This window comes from Salvelinus sp. IW2-2015, linkage group LG14, assembly GCF_002910315.2.
Source record: "Salvelinus sp. IW2-2015 linkage group LG14, ASM291031v2, whole genome shotgun sequence".
Lineage (NCBI taxonomy): Eukaryota > Metazoa > Chordata > Actinopteri > Salmoniformes > Salmonidae > Salvelinus > Salvelinus sp. IW2-2015.
This window is the reverse complement of record NC_036854.1, coordinates 18,042,471-18,052,357: the sequence shown is the minus strand read 5'-3', so window position 1 is coordinate 18,052,357 and position 9,887 is coordinate 18,042,471. Positions and strand designations below refer to the sequence as shown.

General features: G+C 55.7%; 1 protein-coding gene across 1 annotated transcript; it reads right to left on the bottom strand.

The window, feature by feature from the left end:
- Positions 1-318: 318 nt before the first annotated feature.
- LOC139028706 (damage suppressor protein-like) lies at positions 319-3,377 on the bottom strand. Its single transcript, XM_070446744.1, has 4 exons — positions 3,108-3,377; positions 2,551-2,789; positions 1,717-2,361; positions 319-1,543 (listed from the first exon to the last, which is right to left on the bottom strand). Exons 1-4 carry the CDS (start codon positions 3,375-3,377, stop codon positions 319-321), a joined length of 2,379 nt encoding a protein of 792 aa, XP_070302845.1.
- Between the last annotated feature and the right edge of the window lie 6,510 nt (positions 3,378-9,887).

The following is a 9,887-nucleotide window of genomic DNA, read 5'->3' as shown; positions in this document are numbered from 1 at the left end:
CTCTCTCTCTCTCTCTCTTCTCTCTCTCCTCTCTCTCTTCCTTTCTCTCTCTCTCTTCTCTCTCTCTCTCTCTCTCTCTCTCTCTCCTCGCCTTGTTGCTGCCCGCTCGTCGGGCGGCTCTGTCCGCTTGTCTTTTTCTCTTGTTCCGCGGTTTTTGGTTTTTTTTTTTTCTTCTTTTTTGTGGCGAGGGGTCCCCGCCACGTTTTGGGCGGCACCCGTTGCCTGCCGTGGGTCTCGCCCCCCACCCTCTCCCTGCGCTCCCCTTTGCTCCTTCCCCCTGCTGTGCTCCCCGCGCGCCGTTGTCCCTTCCTGCGGCTCTCATCTGGCTCCACCGTCTTCCGAGCGCCGCGTCCCCTTTCCGGCCCCGGCATTCTCTTCCCCCTCCCGCCTTGCGGTCCGCCCCGCTTTCCTGTTCCGGCCCCCGTCTTCCGGCCGGTGGGGCGTCCCCGCCTCTTCCCTGTCCTTGGTCCACCTGTGCGCCCCTCCTTGCGCGCTGGTGGCCCCTGCCCTCTCGGCTGTTTCTTCTCTTCCCTCGCTCTGACGTTTCCTCTGTGTGTTGTCTCCCTGCCCTGCGTGCGTCTGCTTCATGTTTGTCTCCTTGTGTCCTCTGCTTTTGGCCTGTTTCTTCCGCCCGTCCCCCTCCCTCTTGCTTTGCCCTCCCTCCCCGGCCGCCCTGCGCCCGTCTGGGTCCCGCGCGGCCTGGCCCCCCCTCTCTGCTCTCTGCCTCCCGCCCTCATTTCCGGCTTCCCCTTCGGACCTGGTTTGCTCTCCTCCCGCGAGGCCCCCGGTTTGCGCCCCGACTGCCTGCCTCTTTTTCCCCTCACCCCGTGTTCCCCTCTTCTCCCACTCCGTTCCCATCCCGTTTTGCTCTTGCTTTCCTCGTCTGTCCGCTCGGCCTTCTGTCTGCTTGCCCGCGGCCGCACGCCACCCGCCGCCCCCTCCTTCTTTCCCGCCTGTCCGATCTGCCCCTCCCTCCCCGCGCAAGCCCTTCCCTCCCCCCCGCCCTTTCTTCTCCCCGCCCCCGGCCCCCCCGCCCCTGCCGTCCCTCTCTCTTCTTGCTTGCCCTTGTTCCGCCTGCGTGCGCGTTCCTAGTGTCCGGCTTCGCCTGTCCCTTGTTCTCGTTCTGGCCTCTGTCGTGCATTCTTCGTAGCGCCCCGCCCCTTTCCTTTGTCTACCCCGCCGCCATGCGGTTTCGCCCCTCGGGCCTCTTCCTTCCCCCTTTCCTGTCCCTCTTTTCCGTTTGTTTGTTTCTGCTTTCTGTGCCTTCCTTCGTTCGTCTCCCTCCTGCTTTACGCCTTGCTGTCTGCTGCCTCCGTCGTGCCGCCTGGGTTCGTGCCTGCTCCCCGCTTTCCGCCGTTTGGCCTGCGCCTGCCGTCCGTCGCGTCCCTCCTCTTTCCTCGCGGCCTCTTGATCCGCTCTGGGCCCTCTTGCCCGGTTCGCTTGGGCCTTCTCCCTTGTCACTCCTACCTTTCCTGGTGCCTCGCCTTCCTCGTTCCTTCGTTCGTTCTTCCTCCCGTGCCTGCGTCCTCCTCTTCTCGCCTCTCTGATCACCCCTCATACCGTGCTTCCTTTTCCCGCTCCCCCCGCCCCGCCCTCTCTGTTGCCCCCTGTGCGGCTCTCCGCTCTCCCCCCCCTTCGTTTTGCTGTGTCCTTCCCCCTCTCCCTTGTGCCCCCCGCCCTTGTCCGCCCCGCCTGCTTTCTCTCCCCCTTGCTTGCTGTGTGTGGCTTCCTCCTTTGCCGCGCTCCCTTGCGCCTCCGGTCTTTTCGCGTCCGCGCCGTGCGTGGTCACCTTCCCGCTTTTCGTCGTTCGGCCCCCCGGTCCTCCTTTCTGTCCGGTCCCTCTTCTTCTCGCGGCCCCTCGGTTCGCCCTTAGACGCCTTCGTTCGGATGGCCAGTCGCGCCGTCCTTTGTCTGCTCCCCCCTGGTGGCCTGCCTCCCGGCTCGCTCTTTTCTGTCCGTGTCGCTCCGGTCCCCTCCCGCTTCGCCCCGTCGGCCGCCTGGTTTCCCGTGCGCCGTCCCCCAGTCCCTCCTCTCTCCCTTTTGGAGCGGCGCCCCCTCATCCTCCCCTCTTTTTGTTCGCCCGTGCTCTTTCTGCCCCCTCGGTCGCACGAGGTGGGCCCTCCCCGCGGTGCCCGCCTCCCCTCGCGGCTTTTTTTTTTTTTCCACGGTTCTGTGGCTGATTTCTCTTCCTCCGCCCTCGCGCGCCGGCCGTCCCGCCTTTGTCCTTCGTTTGCTTTCCGCTTTACGGCATGCTGGTGGTCCCGACCCGCCCGTCCTCCTTCCCCGCCGTGGCGCTTCTCCCCCGTGGCTCCCGTTTCCCTCCTCCCCCTCTCCCTTGTGTGGGTCTCCTTCCCTTTCTTTCTTTCCCTTGTCGGACCTCCCTTTCTAGTTTTCCCCCTTCCGTTGCGCCCTTTCCCCTTCTCCTCTTTCCCCTCGCTTCGCCCTTGTCCGGTTCCTTCCCGTTTCCTTCCCCTTTCTCTCCGGTGTTTGCTTTCTCCTTCCCTGCTCCCTCGTCCCTTTTGGGGTTTTTCCCCCCGCCGTCCGTTCTACCGTCCTGCCCGCGCCGCCCCGCGGGCCTCCCTTGTGGTTTCGGCCTTCGGCGCCGTGCCCCCGTGTTGCCTGTTCCCCCCTTTGGTCTCTGTTCCCCCTTCTCTCTCCCTCCCCCGCGCTTGTCTGGCTTCTCGTTCCTTCCCTTTCCTCCGTTCCCTTGTTGCCCCCTCCTTTCCTGTTCTTCCCCTCACTGCGCCCCTTTTCCCCTTCTGCTCTTCCCCTCGCTGCCGCTCACTCTCCTGTTACTTCCGTTTCTCCCGCTCGCCTCCCGGGTCGGCCTCTCCTTGGCCTTTGCTTCATTACTTCCCTTTGCTTTGCCCTTCCCTCCGTCCCCCTTCCCCGTCTGTCCGTCCTGCTCGCTCCCTTCCCGTCTCTCCCTCGCTTCCCTTGTCTTTGCCGCTTTTCCTCTCTTCCCCCCCACTTTCGGACCCTTCGCGGCCCCCTTTTTCCTTTTACCCTGTTCTCCTACTGTGCCCGCCCTACGCGGGGGTTCCCCCCCCGCCCGCTCCTTCGTGCACTCACCCGCCCTGTCTTGCTCTGCCTCCGCACGCGCTCACCCCCTCCTTATGCTTCGTGGACCCGCCGCCCCCCGCGCTTTCCACCTCCCCCGTCCGGCGCCCCCCTCGTCTGTTCTCTCCGTCTCGCCTGATGTTACTTGCCCCCGCGCTTGGCCCTCTGTCCCTCCGCCGTGCCCGCCTGCCGCCCGCGCCGGGTGCTGGCCGCCTGGCGGGCCCGGTGGCGCGCCCCGGGCCCTCTGCCCCTGCCGCCCCTGGCCCCCTTCTGCTCGCTCTTGGCGCTGCGCTTGCCCCTGCCGCCCTTCCATCCATTGCCACCGTCTGCCGCTGCCCCGCCCCGCTCTTCAACCCCCTACTTTTCTCCCGGCCCCCTCCCCTCTCCGGCCCCCTCGCTTTCGCCCCCTCCCTCCGCTGCTGTTCCCGCCCCCCTCGTCCTCTGCCGCGTTTCCTCCCCACCGCGCGCTCCCTTGCTCCCCTGCCCTGCCGTTTGTTGCCCGTTCCTCGCGTCCCCGGTTCTCCTCCCCCGCTGCAGCACCCCGCCGCTCCGTTCCTGCCTTCTCCTGTCACAGTTGCTGCCCATCCGCAGCCCTCATTGCCGTCGCTGCCACCTGCCTGCTGCGCGCCTCGGTGCTGCCGCTGGCCCTCTTGCTTTTCTCCGCCCGCAGCGCCCTCTCCTCCCTGCCTCTCTCGCTCCGTCCTCGCGCCTCTGCTTTGCCCCCCTGCCCGCTCCGTTTGCGCCGCGCCCGGGTCCGTGTGGCCCCCTCCGTGTCCCCCCTCCGTCTCTCCGCGCTCCCGTGGCCTCTGGCCCTGGCCGCCGCCTCCCCCCTTCGGTCCCTCTTGGCCGCCGTCCCTGTCCGCTCTCCCGCGCGCCTCTCCCCTCCCCGCCCCGGCGCCCTGTCCTCCCCGGCGCTCACCGCCGCCGGTTTCAGCCCTTTGCCTCCCTCCCTTTGTCCCTTTCCGTTTCTCTTGGACCTTCGGCCCTGCGTCCTCTTGCCCCTCTTGGCCAACCCCCCCGGCTTGGGCTTTCTTCTCTTGCCTTTCGGCCCCCCCTCCTCTCCCGGCATGCCGCCCCCCTCTCCGCCCGCTTGGAGCGGCCTCCCTTGCCCCTCGTCACGTCTTTCCCCCCTTTGCCCGTTTCCCGGTCCGCCCCCGCTTCCTGCGCCGTTCCTACCTGGCCTCGCGGCCGCGTTGGCTGGCTTACCGCCCGCTCCGCTTCTGCCCGGGTTTCCCTGTTGCCGCGCCCGTCCCTCGCCACGTATCCCCGGTTCCTTCGTTCCCCCGCCACCCGTGCTCCTGCTTCCGCTCCCCTATGCCCGCCGCTTTGCCCGTACCTTCCGTGTTTCTGCCCGACTCGCCCCCCCCTAGCTCCCTGGTCTCACCCCGTCCCCGCTCGGCCCCCCGCCCCCCCCAGCTTCCTCTCCTCGGCTTCGTTCCGCTTACTTGGCCTCCTCCCCTGCCCGCCGGCCTGGCCGCCTGTTGACCTTTTCCCCATGTTCCTGTCGCACCTGTCTCCCTCCCTCCTTCCTCCTTGGCTGCGCCCCCGTTGGCTTGCCCTTTCCGCTTCCGCGCGCTGCCCGCCCGCTTTTTCGGCCTCCCCGTTCACCCCGTACGCGCCCCGCCCCCTCGGTTTTGCCCTTCTGGCCCCAGGCGCCTCCTCCCGCTCGCGGGTGCATTCTCCGGTCTTGGAGCGTTGCGAGGCTGACGCACCCAACCGTTTCACTACCCGACCCGCCTGACTTCCCCCTCACTCCCGGGTCGAACTAACTGTCAAGTAAGTCGCACTCAACATACTTTACGCGCTACAATGACCTGTTCGCTACGTTCCTGGCACACCCAACAAAGTTCAGAGACAGGGTACAAAGGGTTGAAGGCAATCAAACGTGACAATGTTCTCCAGCAGTTCACTACGGGAAGAACTAAAGCAGAACATTTGAGAACGGGTAAAAGATAAGTCACAGGATAGACGGGAATTACCGGACACAAGGTCGCAGGATTAACACCTTAGCAAGGACGTAAAGTTCAAATTTCTCCGCGCTCTCATTCAAGACCCTATCCAGGGCCGCTTGATCAAAAACAAGCCCCGGGCTTTGTCTATAGACTCTGATACACAGGTTGCGAAGAAAAAGGTCAAACGCTTCGTTAATGCCAGCCCACTCAAAATCGTAAAAGTCAATCTGTTTCCACCTTGAACAGAAATGGCACATCACGTCGTTGCGAAAGACCACTCATTTGTGGGGAATATGTCACTAAACACGAATCTACCCCGTTACTGGAAACAGTCCTGGAGGACTGCTTACTTGTCATACCGCGCTAATTGATTTCGGGTGCGATCAATATCACTCATCTCTCAAACATTGGTTTGATGATCTCAAAGGCTTTGCAAGCCAACTAAACGTTGGTTAAAAGTGGAACGATGCGACTACACTTCGAGGGGTCACTCAGACTACCCGCCTCTCACATTGAGAGTCATGCTGAAACTACACTTCAGGAGTATCGCTCGTTCCACCCTTGTTGTACGTTACTAGCCTCGAACTGTAACCCTGCTTCTTGGAGGCAGATTGATGATTTTCGTGTTACTCCATTGATGGATTGGAAACCACCAGGTATGGTCACAGGCCACCCTGCCTTCTCCACTGACCACACTGTTTCCCTAACGCTAGCTGCAACGCAGTAGTCACGAGGGATATCTGTCAAAAGCACCCCTTCGGAAAAAGAGACGTTTAAAAACCTCTTGGGGCAGAATCCGATCCAGAGATTTTACTATCATCTCGACACATTCCATCGCCACTTGATTGACCAATTCTTTTCATGATTTGAGCCAGCTGTCTCTGTTAATAACAACTTCCTCTCTCCGTGCAGTCGTGCAATACGGTAGTTGAGATGAACCCTCTGCCCTTTCAGCTTTCGCAAGTAACTGCGGCCGTCTCGCAAGAAAAAACATTGATGCGCAGAGTATACTCTGCTTCCGATGATACACCTTCCGCTTTGTTGGGGACTGTCAACCCTTACAATGACACTAATGGCGTCAGTCCAGCCACTGCCCGATGATTCCACTGTGAAGACACTTTGGCGATATCACAGACGATATCCTCGTCTCAGTTCGCAGGTACTGAAGAGGTTGCCACACGCGGTGGGACTGCATGCCTGCGACAGCCACCCTGAGCGTTTTGAAGCACAAACCCAGGAATTTGTTGGAAAGGTTACAGCCATTTCATAACGCGGCCGCTGACAACTCGTACATCGGGTCTCGATCTTTTTCATTTGCGCCTCGGACACCAACACCACCGCTGGTGGGGGGGTCCGAGACACAAAGGGGGGGAATAGTAGCCCAGACCCATGAGAGCCTCATCGAGGCCGGTGGGGGGGTCAAAGACTACGGAGCACACGTACGAGGCCGCCAGAGCAAATCAAATCTAGTTGTTACTCCCCGATGAGACATTGGGAGCGAGACAGGCGCCCTAGACGGGGGATATCTTCGAGCACATCTAAAATAGTACTGAGGTGTACAACTGGTCGTAAGGAAGTCCAGTGGACTTGGTCCCTCAAAACAAAATGGCAATAATAATCTTCCTTGCCATGCGTAGGTTCAACTAATACAACTGTAAATGCTCCATCATGTGTTCCGGTATTATAATATTTCAAAATAAATCGTAGGATACTGGCCCCTTTGAGCACCAGTACCAAATAGCAGCAACAGTCAGTCTAGTACAATCAGTAAGGAGGTTAGAGACCTAACCAATCAAATTACCCTTGCAATAGCGACATAGGAGTCACTCAGAGTGCAACACAGGGAAGGGAATCTCGTGCACTTTCCAATGGTTAACACACATGCCATAATAAATAGATCTCCATCAGGCGGAAATTATTAGAAATCACAACCATGATCACCCCGCACGTACGACGGGGTCTAATACTTAAAGAGTATTCCGTCGTGAGGTCAGACTCCTCCGTGGATAACAATAGCTATGAAATAGACTCATCACCTATCACCACTACATAAGTGGAAGACACAGTGACTTAGTAAGAACTACTACAGCTCCCTCGACACAATTCTGACTGACCCTCAGGCATCGACCTGAAAATTACCTGACTACGTCAGACTCATTCTGAAAAGTGGTAATGGCCAGGATACTGGTTTCTTCCCGTTGACATGCCGCGTTGTTAAGCATAAAACGCACATGCACAACGGACATCCAATTAGGATTTATGCTAGGATCATTAAGGGTCCACCGAAAATACAGCCTTAGTAACAGTTGACATTTACTTCTAGGCCGCTTTTTGCTCTACAGCACTCACAGTTTCTTCCCAGAATGTCCATGCGGTCATCCCTGTAGACTGCCCAAAACTAGTGCCTTACAAGCTGTAGTTTCATATAGTTATCAACTTAGGATATGTGGCCTAAGCAACACACCAAGTAGGCAAACCCTAGATATGGCGTTAGAGACAATGCATGGATAGGTCCATTTTGCCAGAACATTGGACGTATATAGAAATAGATCCCAATTAGATGATTTTTGTGTGAGAATATATTTTGTATTTTTTGTTTGTTTATGCTTTCATTCTTTTCGGTTCAGTCCTTTGACCTTTAGGAAGTGGATAGAGCCATAACAACTTCCCCATACAACATTCACTTCGTTTGCCACAACGCCGCTCATTGGGGAATGAATGTAATTATATATATATTTCATGAGTGTGTGTGCGTTGTTTAACATCTGCCCTAAGTTACTGCCTCAGATCTTCCAGTGCTGACGACAAAGAACGAACGGTCCGAACGGCGACCCAAATCCGGACACCACGGCCCATCCTTGTGGCGGCATGCCGCTGTCGAGAGCCTACCAAGTAAACCACCAAGGGGGGACACAACGCGATCACCAACCAGGACATCTCCTGGCCCTCCTGGGGTACTTTTGCAGCTTCCAGGGAACCTAACCAAGGTACATCACTAGAAGGGACGCGCAACGGCGATACACCCGGACATCAACTGCCATCCTTGTGATGGACTGCCTCCGCTTCAGAGAAGCCTAACCAAGTTTCAACCACCAGAGGGACTGCAACGATGAAATCTACAGCAGGACACCACGTGTTCATGATTTTATGTTGATTTGTACTTGCAGGACAAAAAGAATCCAACACCAGGGGGGTATGTCATGACGTTTGCCCCTGCGTGGGTATATTGCAACCGCCATCCCCCTCTCCCTGCCTCCCCTTTGCTCTTCAACCCATGCTGTGATCAAGAGAGACGTTGTAAATTCCTGGGATCTTCCTATGGCTAAACAGTATTAAAGAGAGAGAGTAAACTTTCAGACAAAGGATTCTCTTCCACCTCACAGAACTTGAGTTACGAACAGATTTCATGTTCCGGAAAAAGTATTAAGGCGGTGGGGAGTCGCAGCTATTACATGTCCATTGGTCACCATGTGAGAAACTCACTTGAGACTGGTTGGACACATGCCATATCGCTGTTTATATAATAACTCCTCAGATATGAGTACATCTGATGTGATGCGTAGTAAAAATGAATGAAGTAAGTAAGTGATACTGTTTGTGTTATAATTGCTACGATATATGAATTTTGGAACTGTTTTAATTGAAACGTACAAATCCTTCTTGATTTGAACTAAATCCAAGGGACCGCCTAGCCCAGTATGGGGTCACAGACGACGCATGGGACCACCCCGCTCTGTGCCTATCTGATAAAAAGCCAACTTATACAGAAATTAACCATTAGGCCATGTTTCTCTATCCACGAGAGACAAAGGTTTGAGAACAGACTGCTGAATCTTTTAACCATCCCACCGGTGGTAACTCTGTAGAGATACCCAATAAGAACAAGTTTTTGATATTGAATTTCTTAGTCGTGCAGCTAGGATTCTGTATCATTGAACGAAGAAGACAACCGCCGCCATCATTCTTTAACGAATGTCCATCTTGAAAATAAACCGAGGACAGACTTCACTCCAACCAAAACGAACTTCTCTCCCAACGACCAAGGACACACCACTGGACGTAATATATTTATAAATTGATTGCCATTGTTCCGAATGAGTGGAGCGTTCATGTGTAAGGATTAGCATGTCATTTTATAGTTATGGACTCTGTAGTGAATTCCTAGTCGAACGCAACCTTTCCTTTGTCTAACAGCCGCCATGCCGGTTTAGCCACTAGGGCATATCCTTCCACATTTCATGTAATTTTTAAGTTTGTTTGTTATGCATTTCTGTGAATTATTAGTTAGTAATAAATAAATGATTTAAAGACAATTGATGTTATGGATGACTCATAGTGAAGACTGGGGTTCGGCAAGATCAATCGATTTTACGACGTTTGGTCTGAGACTGACGTAAGGTAGAGTAATAATCTTTAATTTTTGAGGACTATTGATCCAGATATGGAAATATCTGAAAGGTAGATTGGGAAATTATAACCTTGTAATCTAATAACTTTCCCTGGTGCCCTCGAAATTCATGTTAATTAGTTTACGTTATTACCTCAAGGTGATGCCGTAATCCCTAAATTATAGGAATTATGATAAAAACTATAAGTTCTTCAATTTAACGATACCAAGACACGACAGGTTGCAATCGCATTGGGATGTGGAGGTGAAGTGGGTGGAGGCTATGATAACAAAATAATACATATTACTGGTTGCAACATACAGTGTTTCAGGGCGACTGGCCATCTGGAAATTCTGGCGGCTGGTCGAAATTGACACAAAAAAAAGGGAAACGGCGGCGGCCATGGGTTTTTTAAAGATTTCTTATGACTTTTTGTGCAATTTCTCTGTTGTCATATAATATATAAAGAGCATTTGGCTGAATCAGT

Excerpts from the sequence above, each read along its gene's own strand:
- LOC139028706 (XM_070446744.1), bottom strand. The coding sequence starts at position 3,377 with ATGGATGGAAGGGCGGCAGGGGCAAGCGCAGCGCCAAGAGCGAGCAGA. Across the intron at positions 2,362-2,550 it reads GGGGCGGCGCGGGCAGGACG|AAAGAAAGGGAAGGAGACCC; the intron begins GTAGAACGGACG and ends GACAAGGGAAAG. Across the intron at positions 1,544-1,716 it reads AAAGGAGGAAGCCACACACA|AGAGGCGAGAAGAGGAGGAC; the intron begins GCAAGCAAGGGG and ends AGGGGTGATCAG.